The sequence below is a fragment of the Drosophila mojavensis genome, unplaced genomic scaffold (assembly GCF_018153725.1).
Source record: "Drosophila mojavensis isolate 15081-1352.22 unplaced genomic scaffold, ASM1815372v1 contig_277, whole genome shotgun sequence".
NCBI lineage: Eukaryota > Metazoa > Arthropoda > Insecta > Diptera > Drosophilidae > Drosophila > Drosophila mojavensis.
In genome coordinates this window covers 4,094,021-4,118,250 of record NW_025318822.1, presented here as the reverse complement: position 1 = coordinate 4,118,250, position 24,230 = coordinate 4,094,021, and the positions used below count along the sequence as shown (strand labels likewise).

General features: G+C 37.8%; 7 protein-coding genes across 9 annotated transcripts; all 7 read left to right on the top strand.

Annotated features, from left to right (window-relative positions):
- The first annotated feature begins 272 nt into the window (after window positions 1-272).
- Window positions 273-1,955, top strand: LOC6574306. The gene is made up of 4 exons (XM_002000325.4): window positions 273-625; window positions 682-1,175; window positions 1,241-1,607; window positions 1,680-1,955. The coding sequence occupies exons 1-4, from the start codon at window positions 427-429 to the stop codon at window positions 1,874-1,876; spliced, it is 1,257 nt and encodes a 418-aa protein (XP_002000361.2). The 5' UTR covers window positions 273-426; the 3' UTR covers window positions 1,877-1,955.
- A 1,728-nt stretch (window positions 1,956-3,683) lies between these two features.
- On the top strand, window positions 3,684-5,361 carry LOC26527644. The gene is made up of 4 exons (XM_015167367.3): window positions 3,684-3,999; window positions 4,057-4,550; window positions 4,606-4,972; window positions 5,039-5,361. The coding sequence occupies exons 2-4, from the start codon at window positions 4,083-4,085 to the stop codon at window positions 5,233-5,235; spliced, it is 1,032 nt and encodes a 343-aa protein (XP_015022853.2). The 5' UTR covers window positions 3,684-3,999; window positions 4,057-4,082; the 3' UTR covers window positions 5,236-5,361.
- A 260-nt stretch (window positions 5,362-5,621) lies between these two features.
- LOC116804862 lies at window positions 5,622-7,344 on the top strand. Its single transcript, XM_032733562.2, has 4 exons — window positions 5,622-5,915; window positions 5,976-6,469; window positions 6,537-6,903; window positions 6,968-7,344. Exons 1-4 carry the CDS (start codon window positions 5,717-5,719, stop codon window positions 7,159-7,161), a joined length of 1,254 nt encoding a protein of 417 aa, XP_032589453.1. The 5' UTR covers window positions 5,622-5,716; the 3' UTR covers window positions 7,162-7,344.
- A 2,063-nt stretch (window positions 7,345-9,407) lies between these two features.
- On the top strand, window positions 9,408-12,342 carry LOC6574305. 2 transcript variants are annotated; one of them, XM_032733564.2, is made up of 5 exons: window positions 9,408-9,578; window positions 10,726-10,941; window positions 11,007-11,497; window positions 11,595-11,961; window positions 12,025-12,342. In XM_032733564.2, exons 2-5 carry the CDS (start codon window positions 10,734-10,736, stop codon window positions 12,201-12,203), a joined length of 1,245 nt encoding a protein of 414 aa, XP_032589455.1. In that variant the 5' UTR covers window positions 9,408-9,578; window positions 10,726-10,733; the 3' UTR covers window positions 12,204-12,342. The 2 variants fall into 2 exon arrangements, with proteins under 2 accessions (XP_032589455.1, XP_032589454.1); XM_032733563.2 differs by having other exon boundaries at window positions 9,409-9,571.
- Window positions 12,343-14,371: 2,029 nt separating this feature from the next.
- On the top strand, window positions 14,372-16,207 carry LOC6574303. Its single transcript, XM_002000322.4, has 4 exons — window positions 14,372-14,481; window positions 14,697-14,913; window positions 14,970-15,830; window positions 15,910-16,207. Exons 2-4 carry the CDS (start codon window positions 14,700-14,702, stop codon window positions 16,095-16,097), a joined length of 1,263 nt encoding a protein of 420 aa, XP_002000358.1. The 5' UTR covers window positions 14,372-14,481; window positions 14,697-14,699; the 3' UTR covers window positions 16,098-16,207.
- A 2,316-nt stretch (window positions 16,208-18,523) lies between these two features.
- Window positions 18,524-20,086, top strand: LOC6574302. The gene is made up of 4 exons (XM_002000321.4): window positions 18,524-18,791; window positions 18,851-19,353; window positions 19,410-19,779; window positions 19,842-20,086. The coding sequence occupies exons 1-4, from the start codon at window positions 18,587-18,589 to the stop codon at window positions 20,051-20,053; spliced, it is 1,290 nt and encodes a 429-aa protein (XP_002000357.2). The 5' UTR covers window positions 18,524-18,586; the 3' UTR covers window positions 20,054-20,086.
- A 1,694-nt stretch (window positions 20,087-21,780) lies between these two features.
- On the top strand, window positions 21,781-23,717 carry LOC6574301. Of its 2 annotated transcripts, none has more exons than XM_032733706.2 (4): window positions 21,781-22,341; window positions 22,450-22,946; window positions 23,002-23,365; window positions 23,436-23,717. In XM_032733706.2, exons 1-4 carry the CDS (start codon window positions 22,125-22,127, stop codon window positions 23,627-23,629), a joined length of 1,272 nt encoding a protein of 423 aa, XP_032589597.2. In that variant the 5' UTR covers window positions 21,781-22,124; the 3' UTR covers window positions 23,630-23,717. The 2 variants fall into 2 exon arrangements, with proteins under 2 accessions (XP_032589597.2, XP_032589598.2); XM_032733707.2 differs by having other exon boundaries at window positions 22,277-22,352.
- Window positions 23,718-24,230: the final 513 nt, after the last annotated feature.

Sequence of the window (24,230 nt, the reverse complement as noted above, 5' to 3'; positions counted from 1 at the left end):
TATGGAACATCTAATCATGGGAAAAGTTGAAGAAAAAATTCTTTGAGCTTAAGGAACTATCAATGAATATGAATATAGAGCCAAGAGAAGTATTAGATAGTTGCAAGAAACAATCAGAAATCACGAAAGCTCTCCGAAAGTTCTAAGCAACTTCATTCAATGTATTTCACTAGCTCTTGTTTTCAGAGAGTCAAAAAGCTTCGGTTTGTGTATTTTGTTGTTATATTGTTCTGGTATTACTTGTTGCGCTCTTCACATTTTTAGGTTCATATTGAGCAGTTGGGGCTTACATTTGGAGGCGAGCAGCCGTATAAATAGACGCTGCGCAAAAACTATTGGATCATTAGAAGCACGCTGTTAGCTACGGGAAACACAACTACGCAACGACCGTTGAATTGATTTGATTATCTCAATTATATCATTGTCATGTCAAGTGAATCAAAGCCCGATTCCCCCGCCAGCAATGTACCCGACTGGGTGCAGCCCGAACTGTTTGTAGATGTGCTGAAAGAAACAGTCAAAGGCTTCTCCAAAATCAAGAGCTTCAAGGCCGACAGCGGCTCAGCAGCAGGTGAAAACTATGCGACGATCATGTTGCGTGTGAACATAGATGTCGAGCTGGAGGGTATGTAGGCACTACAATCTACTTATCTGAAAGCTCAATATGTGACACTATTTTAGATGGTGAAGAGAAGTCAATATCGTTTATGCTGAAGCTGCCACTTCAATCAGATATGTACAAGCAGATGTTGGAGGCGAACAACATTTTTGAAACAGAGTTCATCATGTACAAGACGATTGTGCCTGAATTGGAACAAATCTATCGGGATGTTGGTGTGGAAGTGAAATTTGGTGCCAAGGCTTACGAGCTGAATGGCGCCAAGTCCGATTATATCCTGCTCGAGGATCTGGCACCTAAGGGCTTCAAGAACACCAATCGCACCGAGGGTTTGGATCAAGCGCACACAGAATGCGCCCTCAAAAGACTCTCGATGTGGCATGCCGCATCCATGGTGCGTGTGGCCACCAAGGGTGACTATCCAGATAACGTAACATGTGGCTTCTACAAAGAGGAACTGCGTCCAACTATGGATGCGATGAATAAAAGCCTTTCGCAAAGCTTTCTGAAGGCTTGCAAGCAATACGAGGGAAACGAGGAGTACATAGACCAAATAGTAAGTGAATCAAATTGATAAACTTAACAAGAGGATGTATTGCTATATTAATAGATATTTCTTAGATAGAGTTGCTGCCCAAAGTAACGGATGAAATATTCAAAGTGGTTAAAGTCGATTCGCAGCATTTGAATGTGCTCAACCATGGAGACTTCTGGAGTAACAATATGATGTTCTCGCACGATTCCTTTGGCAAGATTAAGGACATATGTTTGGTGGATTTCCAATTACCTAAATGGGGCTGCGTTGCGCAAGATCTTTATTATTTCCTTATATCCTCGACCAAGTTAGAGGATAAGCTCACAAAATTCGATCACTACATTAAGTTCTATCACGATAATCTACTGGAAAATCTGAAGACACTGAAGTATTCCAAGGATGTGCCCACATTGCGTGACTTGCATATAACACTCTTTAAGTACGGCTTCTGGGGTGAGCATTTGATGATGGTTCATTATATAACTTTTACTATGACAATAAATTGTTTTATTATTCATTTCATAGGATACCTGACCGCCACAGGTGTGATGACCGCTGTTTTGGTAGACCCCACGGATGCGGCTAACCTGGACAACTTTCTCAGTGACAGCACAGAGGGCGCAGACTTCAAGACTCTGCTATATAACAATGCTCGCTACCGCAAACATATCCAGGAAATTCTACCTTGGTTGCACAATCGTGGCGCACTACAAGGATTTTAAAAAGTCTCTTATCACATGTACTTGATAAAAATATCAAAGCAAACAAAAATACACATTTTTGATTTATCGGTATTATCAATTCTGCTGCGTCACAACTATTAATTATAATAATAGCTGTATCATTGTGACCAATGAAATTATTGTGTTCTGATAACAAATTTGCACAAATTTTAATAAATTTTGTTCTGTGTTTGGTTAGAAAAACTGGTTTTCATTGGAGTTCCTAAATCAATCAACGATGCAAATTGCAAGAGAATATTCTATAATTAGATGTCTCACATTTTACTTAAAAGCTCATCTAAAAGCTTGCCGAATAGAAGCATCGGATGAAAATGAAACAGCACAAATCAACGTTTGATCTCTCAATAAGTATAATTATTACTACACTTACCCCGTTAAACATGTGAGCTCAATAAATACTAGATTTATTTTACTGTACGTAACGGGAAAATTAAAAAAAAAAAAGTATTTACTAACCCTACATAGTGTAAATATAATCCTTTTAAGAAAAATCTCAATAAGTTTGACAATTAACTACTGCAGCATATAGTATGCGGATTCCCAGAACTATTAACTGCTCCCTTCACATCACTCTGACAAAAACCCATTTGTGTTTGCTTAAAGATTTTGTCACCACACAGGCAGAAAACCACAGCAAATAATTTAAATACCGAAGTACCCAAATGAATAAAAGGCCAATCTTTTATATTGCTATAGCGACTTAGAAACGATATTTCTATATCAATTTTCAATTTCAATTTATTTCACTATTTGTTATTAATACAGATAGATATAAATAGGCCTTTTCTTCTTAGATATTTATGACATATGGCATATGCGATAACAGAAACGATATTAAATTTACAATCTATTGTTGATAATGAGGCACGATCATCAATCTTTAGATCGCCATCGTCTAATCTTATTTTTTAACATTTTTCAAGAGATTTCTAATTTTATATAAAGCTCAAATTCTTTCAAATTTAAAATTGAATTTTTGATTTGTAATATGAAACATCTATTTACTATTCCTCACTAACAATTGGAATACGTCCATTCGAGCTTCGACGTCCATTAGTTACTTTCCAAACATGGATATTAATTAGTATTGATAACGTGGTAGGACGATTTAGCAACAACTCGGGAATTAAGCTAGTAAGCTAGTAAGTCTTGGTCTGTTCCAATATGTATTGACGTTTATCATTGACACTGAAAGGCAATTAAAGTTCAAGTTAAGTTCATGTAAACTTGGCATGATAATAAACGTAATCAGTCTCGAGCACCATTCACAATGGGCGCACTAATAACCATAGCTAAACGGGGTCAATGAACCGTCTACTAATATTCCAGCGCCAAATGCATCGACAGAGAGTTCCAAGAAAGCACTCAAACATCGAACGCTCTCTTTAATTCCCGAATAACGTTCTCAGAGACTGTAGAAAAGCTTTAGTATTTGCATTTTGTTGTTTTTATACCCGGAACTCGTTAAGAATCTAAAAGTCAGGGTATAACTGATTTGGGCAATTACATCCAATTGCATTGCATGCAGAAGAGAATGGTTGGTAGAGACATCACGTGAATATTCCGTCGATCAGGACAATGAGCTGAGTCGGTATATAGGCCTATACCGATCTGTTATAGGTACTACAATCAAATATATAGTCTCCTTTCTCGATGTAGGTATAAGATAGTGGGGTTCTCCCGACAACTGCACTTTTATTTGCTTTATGAGTAGTAGTTGCACTCTGCTCACTTTTCGATTCAGATAGTATGTTTTGAGCATTTGAGCGTACATTTGGAGCGAAAGGCAGTATAAATAATCGCTGCGTTCAACTATTGGAATATTAGAAAGGCGTTTTTAACTGCTGCCACAACGGTGCAACGCCCCTGTTATTAGTTTTATAAACTCAATTATCTAGCTGGAATGTCGACAGAACCAAAGCCCGATCCTACAGCCAGCAATGTGCCCGACTGAGTGCAGGCCGACCTATTTGAGGATGTTCTGAAGGAGACGGTGCAAGGCTTTTCCAAAATCAAGAGTTTCAAAGTCATCAGCGGGTCGGCAGCAGGAGAAAACTATACTACTATAATGTTTCGACTGCATATTGTTGTCGAATTGTAGGGTATGTCAGTTGTTCGATTCACTTGACTTAAAACCTCATTACGTGAAAGCTTTGCAGATGGTAAGGAGAAACTAGTTTCGTACATGCTCAAGGTACCGCATCAGATGGAGATCTTTCAGAAGTTTATGGAGATTAACAACATCTTTGTCAACGAATTCGACATGTACAAGACTATTGTGCCTGAGCTGGAGCAAATCTATCGGGATGCTGGTATAGAGGTGAAATTTGGTGCCAACGCATATGAGCTGAAGGGAGTCCAGTCTGATTATGTACTGCTTGAGGATCTAGCACCTAAGGGCTTCAGGAATACCAATCGCATTGATGGCCTGGATCAGGACCATGTTGAGTGTGCCCTCAAAAAGCTGGCGATGTGGCATGCCACATCCATGGTACGTGTAGCTACCAAGGGTGACTATCCCGATTACATAGTACGTTCCTACTACAAGAAAAAACTGCTTCCCATTCTAACTGACGTCAATACAAGTCTTGCACAAAACTTTTTTAAAGCGTGTAGGAAGTACGAAAACAATGAGGAGTACATAGACAAAATAGTAAGGAAATGAATTTATTATTAGCTGCCTGCTGCTCATAACTATATTCTATCAGGTTGAGTTGGTACCCAAAATAACTGAAGAAATATTCAAAATGGCAGAGGTCGACACAAACTTCTTGAATGTCCTAAACCATGGTGACTTTTGGAGTAACAATATGATGTTCTCTTACGACTGCTTTGGCAAAATCAAGGACCTTATGTTGGTGGATTTCCAAGTTCCGAAGTGGGGCAGTGTCGCACAGGATCTGATCTATTTCTTAATATCGTCAACCAAATTCGACGATAAGCTTACCAAATTTGACCGCAACATCAAGTTTTATTATGACAATCTAGTCGAGAATCTGAACATATTAAAGTACTCTAGAAGCATGCCTCTACTACGCGAGCTGCACATAACGATCTACAAGTACGGCTTCTGGGGTGAGTTGATAGTGATTATATCTAGTCTATTTCTGGTATCAAATAAATATAATTACTATTTTCCAGGTTACCTGACCGCCACTGGCGCAATGAGCACCGTTCTAGTGGACTCTACGGATACGGCCAGTTTTGAGAACTTTCTTAGCGACTCTACGGAGGGCGCCGATTTCAAGAACCTGCTTTATACTAATTCACGATATCTGAAACATATTCAGGCCGTGTTGCCCTGGTTGCTTAATCGTGGTGCACTTCAGGGATTCTAACCAGTGCTCTGTCTATGAAAAAAGGTGATTAGCCCCACTGTCAGGCTTTAAATTAAAGTATTGTACTTAAATATGAAATTTACAAGGTATTCTTTTCTGATGATTTAGTTTCCAATTTTGCCTTTTTCAAAGAACGTAAATTATAAAAACCAATGATCAAAATATACCTGTTGTACAGAAACATTTTCTTGGATGGGTTCAGCGTAAAAATTCTACTTTGGTATTTGAGAGCCAAACCTTAAACTACGATTGCCTCGCCAATGAGACGAATGAGAAGAGAGCGCAATAATTGTTTACGAAAGAGCGCACTACGTACACAAACTTTTTATAGAGAGATCTGAAAGCTTTCTATCTATAAAGCAAGCAAAAAAGCTTTTGCATTATTAGAAGTTCGTTGGCGAGCATCAGAAGCATAGCAGCAGAAGCCGAGATACAGACACCATTCTTTTTTTGTCGCTTGAACTAAATAAATAATAATAAAATGCCCGATGACGTTAAAACCAATACTGCGAACAGCACAGTTCCCGACTGGGTGCAACCGGATGCATTTGTGGATCTCCTAAAGAGCTCTGTCAAAGGATTTTCGAGAATAAAGAACTTCAAGGTCAGCAGCGGAGTTGGAGCTGGCGAGAATTATTCGACAGTCATGTTGCGCGTGAGCATTGATGTGGAGTTGGAGGGTAACTGAATTGATAAGCGATCATAAGTGGTCCATATAAGTATGCCTATGTATATTTCAGATGGCACCGAAAGGCCTGTATCCTACATGCTGAAAGTGCCGCATGAGGCGGAACTGTTTAAGATGTTGATGCGACAGCACAATATGTTTGATGTAGAGCGCAATATGTACAACATCTATGTGCCTGAAATGGAGCAACTGTATCGGGATGCTGGAGTGGACATTAAGTTCGGTGCTCAGGCCTATTCGGTGAAGGGTGCCACAACTGAGTATATACTGCTCGAGGATCTGTCGCCTAGAGGATTCAAGAACAGCAATCGCTTGGAGGGCCTGGATCAGGTACATACAGAGGCTGCTCTGCAAAGGCTAGCCATGTGGCATGCCGCATCCGCAGTGCGTGCGGCCATCAAAGGCGCCTATCCGGATCAGATTCTGATGGGCTTCTATAAGGAGGAGAACAAAATTATGATGTGCGAGATGAACAAGCAAATGACTGCGAATTTCCTCAATTGCTGTGTCACTTACGACGGCCATGAAGAATACTTGGAGCAAGTGGTAAATAATGTCTACGTCTGTACCGTTCAAAATTTTCTCACTATCTTGTTTTCGTTTTCTCATCTAGCGAGCTCTGCAGCCCAAGGCCACCGAAGAGATTTTTAAAAGGTCCAAGCCCGATCCCAACGAATTCAATGCACTAAATCATGGTGACTTTTGGAGCAATAATATTATGTACTCCCACGATTCCTTTGGCAAAATCAAGGAGACATATCTAATAGATTTTCAACTACCCAAATTCGGCACGGTCGCACAGGACTTGTATTACTTCCTCCTGTCCTCGACTAAATTCGAGGACAAGCTGACTAAGTTCGATTACTATGTGAAGTTCTATCATGAAAATCTGTTGGAAAATCTGAAACTACTCAAGTATCCGAAAGCCCTGCCCACCCTATGTGATTTACACATATCGCTCTTCAAACATGGACTTTGGGGTTTGTATTATTATATTGAATTACTAAGCTCTTCCCAACTAAATTAACTGTAATCTATTTGTAGGATTCTATACAGCAATATCTGTTATGAGTGGCATTTTGCTTGATCCCACTGAATCAGCCAGGGCTGAACACTTTGCCAGTGATTCAGTTGAGGCCCAAGACTTCAAGAACTTGCTCTATTCCAATGCACGCTATCGCAAGCATATCCAGGTAGTAATGCCCTGGCTATTTAATCGTGGTGCTCTAGAGCTGTAATTGGTAACGTAAGACAGGTGTCAGTTCAACTGAACTGTGTTGCACCTTATCAGCATTTGATTAATTCAAGTATTATTAACTTGATAGTGGTCTCCCACGATGATAAAGTCCCATGTTGTGTAATATATAATATATATATAGAAAACTAATAAATTGGTGTACTTTTTATGTAATTTTAACTAACCTATGATCTATACAAAACATATATTTTTGAGATGAAAATATGCAAATAACGAATTCAGCAAATTGAAAGAGAATCAGATACAGATAAAATTGAAAAATAAAAACATTCATTGATGTATGTACAGTTACGTTTTCCAATAAGATGAAATTACACTTGTATAGTCATTTATTAATTATCCTCAAATTAATAATTGATTAGTATAGAAATTCTAAAAGCTGGTATTATTTGGAAGTATATTTCATATTCCTGTATTAATACAAAAGAATATTATTTATCAACTCGAATTGAGGTTTCCTTAATTTCCGGAGCATTGCTCGGTAGAAAATAATTTCATTTAGACTTGTGTTTATATATTATGATTTGTGAAATAATATAAATTGTGATCAAAAAGAAAATATATATAGTATATACATATGTATAAATAATATTTAGAAGCTTTTCAGCAATATTCCGCTCTCTGAATTATGTTTACTTAATTTACTGCATTGCTTTTGCTATGCATTTTGCGACTATGTCAGCAAAAACGCACAAAAAGCTTTACATTTAGATTGTATTTTTTAAGAAACATCAATGTCTAGGTTAAGAGACAGAAAGACAGAGAGGGACAGAATGTTTGACAGAAAAGCTTTCGAGCATGACAACAAATCACAACAGATATTTGCTGACTCTTAGTTGTACACATTGTGGAAGCTCTGGAAAGCTCTTGCAAGACCTACAAATGCAGTAGGGTCGTCACAGTTATTATTATTATTGCAAATAGTAAGACTTGAATCAATCCATTATCAAATTTGGCAGATATATTTAACTACACAGCCATATAGTTATGGTCAAAGATTAGATTGTAAGAGCACAGTTAGAAGCGATTCGACTCGTAGCAATGCAATTTTATGGTGCAATTCATTTGAAGGTATAACTGTCCATGACAGCAGAAACGAGTATTCAGGTCCCTACCTGGCTGAAGCAAGAACTATTCAAAATTGTAGAGCTTAAGTTTAGCTTAAACCATGCCGATCCAGGGGTTAAATACGTTGAGTCGGGGCTCTCAAAATACGAGAGCCAACCATAACGAGCAGCTGGTTGGGCACCTAAATTTACTCAAATATAAAGAAACATTTCGACTCTGCACTCTATACACGCTCATCTCAAACACGATGTGATATTCATTGTTCTCAGAACGTTCTCTTTCGTCTTGTGCTCTTTAGGTTAATGTGTTTGTGTAATCGTCTGTATACCCATAAGGCTCGACCGCACCGAAGATCCAAGTTTAAAGGATTTCGTTACTGACAGTAGATGGGGATGGTCTAATTCTAATTCTAATATGCTGAAAACTGTATCATTAAGGTATGATGTTTGTTATATAATAAAGATAAAAGAAAATTTAAATATTCCAGTAATCTGCAAAGGAGATTCTGGTTAGCTCTCTAATAGGGTTAGACTTGACAGAATTAAAATTAATATAATTAGTTAATATAATTAGTTTAGATACATAAAGCTTTCAGAATGCTTCTGTAGATAAAGCTTTCATGGTAAATTTGTATACATATTGATTCACAATTTACTACTTATAGATTCACAAATTATACAATGAAAATAAATCGAAAGGGGTTTACCATACAGAAAATCTTGCTTTTCCTTTTTTGGCATGACTTGATCGACTCACCATTCAAGGTACTACCTAAACAGAATTGCAAGCGTCAGAAAAAGGCTTTATAACCTACTCAACATTCAAGATAGAGATACCTTACATATGTTTTTATTTATATATATGTATGTATGTATACTATATACCCCTATAAGTACGTAGATTGTTGTCTATCACATGTCCAAGTGAATCACAGTGCACGACACGAGCAGAAGCAATTAATAAAGAATCACCCAATAATTAGAGCACGAAGCAAAAGAGCAACGATAGTGGAAATGCCGAGACCCGCTTTACCTGCCTTATCAATAGAACAATTGGCGACACCCCATATCAAATGTTTATTAAAAAATCATATTCAACGAAAGTGTGTGCCTTGACGCTCTTTACGCCGGGTTTGGCGAATAACAATTTACAAAATCAACACTAATTGGACACCGATGCGATAACGAATTTCTCGGCCGATTCCAAATCGGGCCAAGCAGAGTCTTACGCCTAACGCCCGGACCTCATTTGAAATCAACGGTTGACCGAACTGCATTCGATTGTGTGAACAATTCATCATTCGCCGTTAATTAAGGAAAAAGGTTTGTTGTGCCTATCTCTCCATCGACTGTACGGGGCTGCTTTTGAATTCATATTGTGTGTGAGAGCATCTGAACCAGTTCTTCGTTGTGCCAGACACAGTGGAGAAGTCGAATAGAAATTTGTACTAAAGAAAAACTCAATTTGAATTGTTTTAAATGAAAGCGCAAATCTCTAAGATCTAGTACAACAGAGTGTCTTTAAAGACTTTTTATTACAAAGCTGATCGGGTAAAAGTGTTCCAAGAAACGAATTTTAGATAGAAAATATAATTGATCTGTGATAAGAGTTGCCTACGACCAAATTTGGCATCGGACTTGATAATCATCCAAGCAATGCAGAAATACATATAACTATCAAAATTAATGTGTGAAATACAAAGCACAAAATATGTATGTAATATATCAGATAAAATTGTAGCATTTTCAATATATACACATATATGTATCACATATATGTATGTATATGTTGCATCACGAGTTTTCCTTTAAATTTCTTTTAATCGGCCAATTTTGCTAATATTATCGCTTGGCATTAAAGATAAGACCTTTGAGAAATTGTAAAGGCCCAATAATGCAACAGTAGAAATTACTGTTATTAATTTATTACACTTACCGTTTGGAAGGGACTCCCAATGATTGCAATGCTTGAGAGCCCTTTAGTTCAACCGAATTCTGCAGAAAAACGTTATCAACATCAAAGCAAAGAATACACTGTAAAAAATATATATTAATGATTGTATGGAGTGGGCAAATATAAAGTCATAAGACCTATATTTGCATACGTAATTACGTAAGATCATTATCATCATCATGATGATATAATAATTTGCTATCATAAAATATTTAAAAGAACTGGGTGGGTTAGCGCAAAAGATATTTTCTGAATTGCATATGGGCGCGTCTGCATGCCTCCAATTATGATCTATAGCTTTATTAAAGAACAGGTTCTTTGGATCTGCCGATGAAACAGAACCGTTCTACAATAAGTCACAATCGGTCTATATTGATACAGTATACTTTCGAGCTCTGATTTGGCTAGATTATCGGCACCATATCACATTTGTAATGCTTATCTCAAAATCCAGTCAGTCACTAATATACGGCACGCGATTCTATTGATTTCGCTAAACTTGACATTGATTAAACATTTATAGCACCCAAGATGTCGGAGGCCACTCAAGCAAATGGACATGCCGAGTCGTCGGATCCCAATTTGCCACCTTGGCTGCCCAGAATCTCGCTGCAGAATGCTGTGCGCGCTCAGATCGGGGACTTTGAGAAGATACGATCGGTAACGCCGCAGCCGGCCAATACCGGGGACAACTACTCCACCCTGATGGTGCGCCTGCTGGTGGAAGTCGAGCTGCTGGGTAAGCTGAGGGCGACTCCTAACCTAGTGTAACAAAAAGTTGTAATCGTTGATTAACCAGCACAGATCACAGCAGCAAGAGTGTGTCCTTTGTGCTAAAGGCTCAGCCCAACAACGATGTAATGGCCGCCATACTCAGCAAGCTGCGGCTCTTCCAGAAGGAAGAGCAAATGTATCACAACTTTCTGCCGCAATTCGAAAAGCTCTACGCCGACGCAGGCAAGAAGATTAGATTTGCCCCAAAGGCCTATAAGCTTGATCAGGACTTCGGCGTGGATTATGTGCTGATGGAGGACTTGAATCCGAACTCCTTTAAGAATGCCAATCGTTTGGCAGGCCTGGATCAGGAGCACATGGAGCAGGTGCTGGCCAAATTGGCTGCTTTCCATGCCGCTTCCGCCTGCTATGTGGAGCACAATGGTTTGTTCGGGGAGGACTTCACGGTGGGCGTCTTTAGCGAAGCCAATCGCCAGTTGCTGCAGGAGTTCAATGCATCAGGCGCCTTCCTAGCGCAGCTCAAGAAATGGAAAAATTGCCAGAAAATCTATGAGAAATTGGTAAGTTGTGTTGATCAATAAATATTCAAAATCTCCCTCTCTCTCACACACACTCTCTCTCTCTCTCTCTCTCTCTCTCTCTCTCTCTGATTCTTAGGCCAATAGCGATGATTATTTGGTAGATCGCCTGCTGCAGGATCAGCAGCTGTCCACGCGGGAGTTCAATGTGCTCAATCATGGCGATTGCTGGAACTACAATATTATGTTTCTGTACGATGCCTTTGGCTCGATAAAGGAAACGCTCTTTGTTGACTTTCAAGTCTGCAAATACGGCTCCCCGGCAAATGATCTGTATTATCTGATACTATCCTCGGCAGCGCCCAACATTAAGACCAAACAATTTGACTACCTTGTGCGCTACTATTTCGACCAACTGGTGGACAATTTGAAGCTCTTGCAGTATCATCGCCCTTTGCCGAAGCTGAAGAATTTACATGCCGCCCTCTTTCGCAATGGATTGGCGGGTGAGTATACCTAGTAAAATATTGCTCTGAACTCTATATAATGATCTCTTCTGCAATTGCCAGCCTATTTGGTCGTCTCTAAGGTGCTGCCCGTGGTAATGCTGGACAAGAACGAGCACCCCAATTTGGAGGATGACGACGCCAAGGTGAAGGTCGCCATGTACACCAATCCGAAATATGTTCAGGTAATGACCGAAGTTCTGCCGTGGTTGGATAATCGCGGTCTGCTCGACTGGAAGTAATTACCATCAAAATGCGTGTTATTATAATATACAACTAAATTTTTGATCACGCCATGCTGCAAAATGGCTTATTATTATACAAAATAAAAACATGTCGAGAAAGAGACACATTGCCAAAAGTCAATTAACTAAACAATAATTTCGAGTTTTTGTACATTCATGGCAGAAAACACGTTTTCGGATAATTATCTTGTTTGTATTTAAATTATTTGTATTCATAATTGCATAATGATCGTAGACCCAAAATTTTGGCATTACGAGTCTATTTAAGGATTGTAACTGAAACAAAACATGATGTTTATTATACTCTTAGGAAAAATCAACTTGTTTTCAGCGCAGCCCTCTCTTTGGTATGTATAATTATAGATTTGCTGAAGAGTTGTTTCCGTTCATTACATCTACAGACTTGCTCTATATATATGTCTGTATATAAATATAATATAGCTAGTTTCAATTTTCACTTCCCACCAAATATAAGCATATGTTTAATATCTACATGTATTATATAAAAGATATCAATGTATATATATAAATATACAAGTACATGCACCTAATATCAGTTCATTTCATATGCAAGCACACATTTTGTTTTGTTTTTAATAATCAACAAATTATTTGCTTTTCTCGTCCGTAATTATGAATTTAGACACGTAAGTATTATATTACACTATGGGAATTGAAATTAAATGTGGCTTTGAGACCGTTTCGCATAGGTATACGACTATTAGCTACTCTATAGTTGCAGATATATGCATATACATATATGCCAATATCTTCCATCCGGCTTGAATTAAATGTAAATGAAATTGAGTACCACGCTAATAACCTGATCAATAACAAATGGAATCAGTATTTTGTTATACTCGTTCAAATACTTGAGATTTTAAATAGTCTATGTATATATGTATGTATATGTATGTTTATATGTACAATACTTTTGCCTGATAAAATGCTTCATGTCAGCTGGGTGTATAGGGAATTGGGAATTCCTTCTTTTCTATTTCATCTATAAAGAGGAAAGTATATACAACTTGATTAAAATACCAAATTGAGATACTATGAACTATAAATACTAAATAGGCCAAGAATATACTTACAAAGTACAGACTAACTGAAATTCTGTTGACCTTGTCTATGGTTGGATTTAAAAAATTTAAATAAATATATTAACCTAACATATTATTAAATAAAATATTAAATTGAAAATTGCCTTGTTTATCAAGGTTTCAAAAGAAATTTACATAAAATATAAATAAAAATGCACAAATAAATAGATTTATAGTATTTGCACTGAATTGGCTAGCAGTAACAATTACATGATAATAATTATGACCTCCAATATAGTGGATAATTACACCCAGTTCTTTCTTATCAGAACAGAAAAAAAAAAACAGTCAAGCTGCAAGCATACAATTAACGTATTCAGAAATAGTATACCCAGATGTCTAAAGTGCTGGAACACTTTGGAACTGTACAGTCACAACGCGATTTTATTTTGCGATGTTAAACGGGCTCGACTTCGATATACCCATTTGTAATTATGGATATACTGATAAAGCAATACAAAGTTATTTTCTTATGCTGATGAAAAATGTATATATTATATTTCATATCTACACAAGACTCATTACCATTAAAATTAATAACCATTAATATTAATTTCGAATTTGTATATATATTTATATTATTATTATTATTATTTAAAAAATTAATTGAATCACCTCAAAACAGAAAAACCTACGCATACCCATTTGTCTCTTGATACATTAATATATTCTAATTTTAGTGACCCTAATTCGCAGCAACCACAGAGAGCTTCACACGCGACAAATTGATAATGCAGAGTGAATGGAATTGATTATGAGATCCACGGTATGCCCCGCCACGACTCTGAGCTTAAGTCCCTCCACACATCACTTACTTTGCTGAAATTTAAAACAATTATAGCGATTCTACATATATATATAGTACTATCAGTATAGCAGAGTTAATTTAGTGCTATCCGCTTTCTGCTAGGAATACAGCGACGCACTATTCTGTTTCTAGGTACAAACAAATATTCGTAGAAACATTTTCACATGCAACCGGTTTGCTCTATGAACAGACTCTGAACAGGCTAATCCAGACCCCGGTACTCAGGCGGTACGAGTAGTCCGGCTAGCTGACTACGATGTTCGGCGACGAGCAATCAGTATTTGTTTTGCGTTCGAATACGCCGGACCCTCGTTGCTGTTTGCTCTTCGTTGGCTTATAATTCCGTCTACAAAGCTTAAGTGCCGTATGTTACTGGCAATTAATACATACATATAGATCGTGAGAAATATAATTAACTTGTGCATTGGAAGATCGATCAATGTTCAAGAACATTGCTAATTGAACACATTTCACATTGGAACAAGTTAAAGAAATGTGATCTTTGATCATTTATTTCTGCGAATAATATGTAATGTGGTGTAACTGAAAATACTACTCTCCACTCTATCAATCTCTTAGAAAATGTCACCCAATACCGATCCAGATGAGCCCTTTAATCCCAATGAGTTCCTCGTCATCCCCAAATGGATCAATGAGGATTATTTTCGACCCATCGTCGAGCAAGATGTGCCAGACTTTGTCAGCATCCAAAACTTTACGTCGATTGCCGCAACACAGCCAGGTGAAAACTATACATCGATTATGGTGCGTGTCTTTATAGACATCAAGCTCAAAGGTTGGTCAGCTAACTTTCTAAATTGTCAGCCAAAGCAATTAAGATCTCTTTCACAGATGGCACTGAGCAGAGAGTGTCGTACATATTGAAGACAATGCTGGAAGCCACCAAGGGAGGTGCTCTTGTCAATGAGATGAACTTGTTTCCCAAGGAGACTGAGATGTACCAGGTGCACATACCTGGCTACGAAAAGCTCTACAAGGAAGCTGGTGTTGACATTAAGTTGGCGCCCAAGTGCTTGCTCGTCGAAGTGACTCCGGAGCGTACAACCCTTGTCCTGGAGGACCTAAAATGCCAGAACTTCTACAACGTAGACCGCCTAAAGGGCTTGGATATGCCTCATATGAAGCGGGTGTTGCGTAAATTGGCAGAGCTGCACGCAGCCTCGGCAGTTACACGGGAGCAGAACGGACCCTTCTCCGAGATGTACTACACATCATTCTATCATGAAAAGAATCGTGCTATTTTCGAGCAAATAGGCGAAATGCGCATGAAGCAATATGTAAAGGCCATGAGGGAATGGCAGCTACCGGATGTAGAGAAATACATTGAGAATATGCCTGCTCCAAGCGTAATGTTTGAGGAGGCACTAAAACTGAATAAGGTGGACGAGACCGAGTTCAATTGCCTCAATCACGGAGACCTGTGGTGCAATAACATAATGTTCGCCGAGAACGGAGCCGAGGAGCGCACCCTCTTCGTGGACTTGCAAGTGGGCAAGTGGGGCTCCCCGGCACAGGATCTCTGGTACTTTATAACAACGTCGGCAGCACTTGACATCAAGGTCAAGGAATTTGATCATTTCATTAGCATCTATCACGAACGTTTGGTGGAATGCCTGCAATTGCTGAAGTACTCAAAGCATATTCCCACGTTGACAGAATTACACATCATGATGCTAAAATACGGCAAATGGGGTAAGTTGGCCGAGCAAGCGAGACCAATCGCCGAGAACGAGACCAATCTAGCTATTAACCATCATTTATTTATTAACAGGCCCAGTCACAGCGAATGGCGTTTTGGTTGCCATCATCCTGCCCTCCGATAAGGATTCAAGCATTGACATGATGATGATGCCGGGACCAGAAGGCGACGCTTTCCGCTACAAGACCTTCATAAATCCCTATTATGTCAAGGCTATGCTGCAGCTGTATCCTTTCTTCGCCCATAAGGGATTGCTCTAAAATCATTATATAATGATGTGTGTTTTTTGGTACTACTTTACATATACTGATACTGGTGATACTTTTAGTATATTATCTAATACCGAAATAAAGCCTTTTCCTGTCGATAATTGTTATAGTCATTCTATAATAAATTTTATCATGATGTGCGTGTTTTTATGAAATCACTTCTAATCATGACTGGCAAAAAAAATCAATGACTAATTTAAATTTAACTGATGTATTACCGAATCGATGCTCAAATACCCTTTCGTGCGTTAATGCAAAAGTTTGTCTAGATTTCTAAGGCTATATTTAACGGCTATGTTTCTAAGGCTATATTTAACGGAAACAAAACTTCAATAAATCAATATATTGAGATTCATTCATGAAATTTAAGTACTATCAATTGTATTCGAATTTTAGTTGATGGGGAAGAAAAACTTAAGAGGAATGCTACAAATTATATGATTTTTTTTTATTTTTCAATTGTAAACAAAAGCTTCAGGCATATATTTATATATTTTATTTACTATTTTGGCTTACAATGAAAATCAACTCATTCATGCTCAACCGATTATTGGTTTCAATTGAGCTTGATTACCTCGCGAGCCTTTATAGAGTATTTTCTAGGGCTGTCCAATATTTTTAAAATATCGTATCGATGATATTTTAAGTTAAGTTTAAAGAAATATATAAATTTTATTTTTATGATAAAGACTCAAAATTATCATATTGCTTTTTTTTCATAAGCGACGTCATATCTGATGTGTTGAGCTATTAGTTTAAGGCACAAATTACATTTGGATGTTCCATTGTTAAACTGAGAATAATTCGTTTTCACCATATTCACTTGTTGTACTTTTTGCTTGGTGGACTTATCACTCAAATATATCAAAAATAAAAAAAAAATAAAAATTTTAAAGATAAAAATAAAACGATATTTAGGCAAAAAATATTCCGATATAAATATATTTTGTATACAAAAAAGATTGATATATTCGACAACCCTAGTATTTTCGCAAGTGCTGATCGATTATTTAACTTATGACGTCAGTTGTTGAATTTATATCTCGACACGCGTCGCTTTGTACAAATGAGTTGAATAATTTATTCTAAAAAAATTCCTGAAAGCCATTCTCAGCTTCGAACTGCTAACAGACAGATACGTACTTTAAGCAAACCCTATTACGCCGCATTTTCATGGTGTGGCTTTAACATAAAAGATAAACATAAACATAGTACTCAGCTTTGTCCGAAAATCGAGTCGAAATTTGTAAAATAATCAACCATATTATAAGCTAATCAAATATAATCACGGATTATACTTCTTCTAATTATTTTATAATTACCGTAGACCCCAGACGCGCAAAGATTAGACATCGTAAAGATAAAAATCTCGTCTTTTCGTTTTGACTTCCTAGTTCTGGCTTCATTCATTCATTTAGAAAGAACTTTCTCGGATAAAAGACTTGAAAACAAGATAAAACTTGTGTACGGCTATTGATATGAGTAGGCGAAGAAAAAACTTGTTACCTGTAAACGATTAACTAAAAGTGTTTTAGGTAACGAAGTCTTTCTTGTCTCAATCACAACCATAAACCCATAAATCATCAATTTGTAACCATTTACTATCCTCTTGGCTTGAATGCCTGTTTATTTATCAACAAGTATGTCCATACCGCAACTGTGTATAAAATTTCGTTATTAAGATAGTCAATATTGTCAATGATATCAAACAAATCAGTTTTATTCATATAGAGTTGCTAATAAACGAAAATCAAATATCAATTGATTTGGCTATCAACTTGATTACAGTTTGCCGTCAATATTAATTGAGTGTAACTACATTGAATCACACACAAAGCTTAAATGGAATAGGTTTTTTTAAAGATTTTGATCAAACGAAAATTCTTGAATGAAAGCATGACGAGCATTAAGAGTTGCGTTAAATCATACTGATACAGCAAATGGTTAAATTAAAATGATCTATTATATAATACACTGGAGTTATTTAGCACAATGATATCAATGCATTTAGATCAGCAACAGATAACTAAAATATAGAAGTATATACAAAAATAACATTTGTATAATCTATACAATGTTATGTACTATTAAATGCGTACTGATAACAATATTTGTCACACCGAAACTCAAATGCTCTTATGGACCTATGGCAGCACAGCAGTATTAGTAAATTAAATATTTCAAAGAACTAAAATTATGTAGAGAACGAAAAGAGTAGCGGTCAACATACATACATACAAAAATATTTTCATAGATATAGATATTTGACACATGCATCCAACTTAAATATCGGTGAATGGGCCATGAATAGTACACGCACTTCGAGAAGTCTCATACTTGCTAGCCATCTTTCAATACCCGTTCATAGAGTATCGAAAACGAATTTATCATACAACATTCCGTCGTAAGCTTCACGAGCACACGCACGCAGTACCTAACGAGACCTTTTGGGAAACAGGTGTGTACGAATTCGTGTCAAGATGTCGCAGTCAAACGGAATAGTTAATCCAAATGATCATTTGAGCATACCCGAATGGATCACTGAAAACTATTTCAAGACAGTCCTCGAAAAGGACGAACCGGACCACGTAAAGGTACTGAAATTTACACCTGTGGCAGCTATACCACCTGGCGAAAACTTCACCTCCATAATGCTGCGCATATACATTGACCTCGAAATGAATGGTAAGACACGCAAAAGCTTAGTGTGCATTTTAAAGTTGTGAAATTCCCAAATCCAATAGATAGCAGTACAAAGACAAAAACCTATGTATTCAAGACTATGCTACCGAACGAACAGGGCGGATCTGATATTGATGCATTGGGTCTCTTCCCAAAGGAGCTAACGATGTACAAAACATATCTGCCCGCCTTCGAGGCACTCTATAAGGCAGCGGGCGAGGACATCCAAATAGCGCCCAAGTGTCTACACACAGATCAGCGCGAGGGATTGATTCACTTTATATTTGAAGATCTGAGTACCAGGAAATTCCAGAATGTGGATCGCTTGAATGGCCTGGACATGGCTCATATGACAAGAGCCTTACGCAAGCTGGCCGAGTTCCATGCAGCCAGCGCTGTTTATGAGGAACAAAACGGTCCCTTTCCTAGTGATTTTTGGGAGGGATTTGTTTCACTTAAAACTGAAAAGTTCGCAAGGGATGCCTATAAACTGAGAGGGGAACCTTTTAAAAAGTCTATGGAGACATGGGGTATGAAGGATGCCGAAAAATATATTAAAAACTTTGTAAGTACCTTAATTATTTATATTAAAATTAGAAATAATCTATTTTAAATATACAGCCTTCTCTTGATGATTATTGGGCCATGTCCCTAAGCACTCTGGACGTTAATCCTCTGGATTTTAATACATTAACCCACGGTGATTTTTGGTCAAGTAATTTTATGTGCAACTATTTACCGGATGGAACATTGGATCAACTAATTCTGGTTGATTTCCAAATCTGCAAATGGGGAAATCCGGCAATAGATCTTTTATTTTTCATCACATTATCCGCTGCCAAGGATATACGCATCAAGGAATTCGATAATTTCATCTACATCTATTGGGAGCGATTGGTCGAGTGCCTTAAGCTCTTGAAATATCAAAAACCATTGCCCAAGTTGAGAGAACTGCATACATCCCTCTATAAAAAGCAAAACTCGTTCTATGGTAAAGTTTAAATGAGATTTTCTGAGGCGGTCTCGATAAAATAGTTTTCTTCTTTCTCCTAGCCTTCTTTGCTGTCTTCAGTCATCTGCCTATAATTATGTTTCCCAGTGACAAGGACTCCAATCTACATAACATGATGAGCGACACCGAAGAGGGCGAAAAATCACGACTACGCCTTACCTCTAATCCTACTTATGCTGATGTAATGAAGGACTTGTATCCATTTTTCTACCATCGCGGATTGTTCAATTTTGACGATTACAAAACGGAATAACATCCAATAAAAAATACATATTGTAGACAATAATTACGCTTATCTTTGAGTACTTGTTGTCTAATCATAATCTTTAGTTAAAAGATCGCATGCAGGAAATGAGTAGATAGTCGAACTAAGTATGACGTCTTACCTATGATTACCTAATATAATAAATACGCTCAGAAACGCAAAATGAATTACATTTAAAAACAAGGCTAGATGAAAGTCAATGTAAAATAAATCGAGAGTAAATATCGGAGAACTATGGTAACAGGTAATTTTCTCTTTACAAAGTATAAAGCTTTTGAGTTGCGAGCTTTTAAAATCAAAGTGAACGAGCTAGTAAACAACTTTTTCGTGTATAACTAGTGCTCCAGTAGCTAACCAAACTCGCTGCGATTTAGCTGCGCTGATTTTTTGTCTGAATGCCGCTTACAAACGAAATAGTAAATTTAATGAAGATTTGATCATTACAGAATGGATCACCGATCATTATTTTAAATGACTTCTTGATTAACATGAGCCGGTGTATGTAGAGGTATTGAAATTTACATCCGCGGCAACTATACCTTCGGCGAGAATTTCACCTCCATAATGCTGCGTATATATTGTACATTGATCTAGAAATGAAAAGTAATGAATAGAACGCTAAGCGAAGTTGATTCAGTTTTTAATAAGACTGATATGACTGTGTCGACTCAACTGAAATCAAAGCGATGTTGTGGAAGAACTTATTGCACTCAAGACTGAAAAATCTTATTATTCATCTCATTGTCCGCCGCAAGTGCAATACGGCTCAAGAGATTCGATAAGTTTATCTACATTTACTGGGAACGATTGATATAGTGTCTGAAGCTACTTAAGTATCAAAAGCCATTGATAAAGTCAGGGGATCTACAAGCATCCCTCTATAAGAAGTAAAACTTTTTAGGGTAAAAGTAGACTTGCAGTTGTTCTTAACCTAATAAATGCTATTGTGCCTTTCCATATATATGTGTAGCCTTATTTGCTGTCTTCAATCACGTACATGTGATTCTGTTACCCAGCAATAAAAATAGCAATCTACACCTCTTAATATCCGACACCAAAGACGGTGAAAACTTGTGACTGCGTCGTACATCCAATCCCATTTATGGTAGTGTGATGAAGGATATCCGTTTTTCTATAAACGCGGACTGTTCAATTTTCATGATAATCCAGCTGAATAAATGCCAGATAAAGATTTTATAAATTAAGTGATTAAGTGATTTTACCTAATAAAAAATACAGCAATTTAAAGGTTATTAGTTAATAGAATATGAGTGAAAAATAAATTTATATTAGCTGAGTTTCGATTATTATACAAAATATACCTTGAACAAACCTAAAAAAAACTTTAGAAACCGCCCTCGCCTATAATTGATCAAATGAAAAATGCGAGTTAATTGAATGCAGTTTGAACTAGTTACGCAATGCATGTGTGCAATGAAAACTATAATTGTTATATAGTAAAACGCTTATGGCAACAGTCAAAACCCTAGTAATACTAGAAAACTATTTGGTTAAGTGCAGTCTAGCAGACAGCAGTGCTGTTGGGAGATAAGTTAATGAATGGGTGCGAAATATACATATACATATATGTACATATATAAATATACATATACAATCATATATTGAATATACATAATAATGTGATCATCAATAAGTGATGAATTGGCGAGTAAACAAATACTTCGTTTGACAATATAATACATGTGAGAAGGTGTCTCTCTTGTTGACTCTCTTGCGTTCTCTAGTTGAGTTTTTATTGTGGCACTTGACGAACCGGTCGAAGTGAGCAAGGAGAACCCGTTCGGTGAGCAATGCCTGATAAGATTTCCAGAGAGTGCAATCTCACCTGCCTTGGATCGGACTGGAACACCTACACCAGATAGTCTAACATAATATGCGTACTACGTAGACCTGCTAAAGAACCCGAAACAGGGGCCTGAAAAATCATGCTTGATAAGAACACAAACAGTTGCAACTCGCTGTTCGGCGCGAACACAACAATATAATAGAAGGCGAGGCGAGGCGAGTTATTGGATCTGTTCTCAGTTGCTCAGTCAGAATGCCCGATAACAGCAACAAGTTCTGCGAGTCAAATCATACATGCATTCAAATACCCAGCTGGATCAATGGGTCATACTTTAAGAAGTTGCTAAAACGTGAGCTAAGCGATTTTCGCAAAATATTGCATCTCTCGATAATACCGGCCTCGCCGCCTGGCGAATGCGAGAGCTACACCTCGCTGCTAATGCGCATTATCATCGACATTGAAATGAAAGGTGAGCCTAAGGTAAATACGGTAGACAGACAGTGCCACTGACCTAATAACTGCGTTATGCATCCGAAATCAGTACATATATAGATACTTATCTGTTATACATATATAGATGGCTTCACCCAGCAGAAATCGTATATTATGAAGACCATGCTGTCGGATGCAGAAGGCATCGGATTTGTCAATACTCTGAACATCTTTCCCAAGGAGAAGCAGACGTATGAGCTCATCCTGCCACAACTGGAGCAGCTCTACCAGGAACAAGGTCGCACGGTGAAATTCGCACCCAAATGCCACTGGATGGAGAATGTGAATGGTCGCATCTCGCTGATACTGGAGGATCTGAAGACGAAGAAGTTCAGCAATATCAATCGACTCAAGGGCTTCAATATGAAGCAGATGCAGCGCGTGCTGGAGAAACTGGCCGAGTTCCATGCGGCCAGCGCGGTCTGGCATCAGCGCAACGGTCCATATCCGGAGGATTTCCAGCGTATCTATCTGCCAGCCAACTATCACAGATCCAAGTCGTATCAGGCACGCATACAGAGCTATAAGACGGCCATGGCCAGCTGGGGCTTCGCCAATGCCGAGCTCTACACGAGCCGCCTGGTGAGTAAATTTGCAATCGCACTGCGCTCCATTTATACCCTGCATTTGTGTGTAGCCCACAGCGGATCAATTTGTGCAATCGGCTGCGCATTGCTTAAACAACGATCCCCAAGAATTTCAAGTGCTTAATCATGGTGACTTCTGGTCCGGCAATATATTGCTGAACACCACAGTGGCGGGTGACATCAACGAGATACGATTCGTGGACTTTCAGCGCTGCAAGTGGGGCAGCCCCGCCCAAGATCTGTGGGAGCTGATCATCTGCTCGGCGCATCACAGTCTGCGGATCAAGCAATTCGACTGCTTCGTTCGCATGTACCACACACATCTGATCCAATGCCTCAAGCTACTCAACTATGCCAAACCCCTTCCCCTCCTCAAGGAACTGCACATGAGCATGCTTCGGCATGGCTTCTGGGGTGAGTTTACTTGCGAGTAACAATATGTAGTTCCGATCGGAAGTAATTATAGCACTGATCTTCTTCCTAGGCTACTTCACCACGTTTATGCATCTGGCACTCATTCTGCTGCCCGTGGACAAGGATGCAAGTCTGCCCAAGCTGATGCTGCCGGGCGAGGAAGGCGATCGCTGTCGTACCAAGGTCTACACGAATCCCTTGTATGTGCGAGCCGCCTTAAGCATATTTCCGTTTCTGCAGAGGCGTGGCCTATTAGAGTTTTAATCTATTCCAATTTCTATTTGCTTACCCACGTCTTGACGAATTTCTACTATCTGTAAATAAATGTATATATATGTATATGTATAGATAAGACACTTTTTGACTATCTTGCGGGATTTATCTCTTGTTTAGCTGCGGCAAAGTCTGCTGAAGATTTTATCTCCCACAATACAGAGCTGAAAGAGAAAACAACAGGGAACTATGCCAGTAAGAAATAATCGAACGCAAAATTCTCTGCAATTAATAATATTACACATTAAAAAATATATTTATATATATTTTTGTAAATTTCATAAATAATTAATATTCACTAATAATTTGCAGAGTATTTGATCGTCGACTTGCAGTTCTCTGATACATTTCTTATTTCTTTATCATGATTTCAGCTTTTTAATTATTTAGTTTAAAAGCAACTGGCTCCGACCACTCGCAAACAAATTCTTAAAGGGCTTTACCCATGAACGATAGATTTTATTTATCAAGATTTAATATTTTTATATAATTTGTTATAGAAAAACAATCGTTAGCTGATAAAGCTATAAATAATGCTTGTTATCTACTTTCTGTTGGCGGTAGTCTGATAGCTCGCTATATATTTTACATA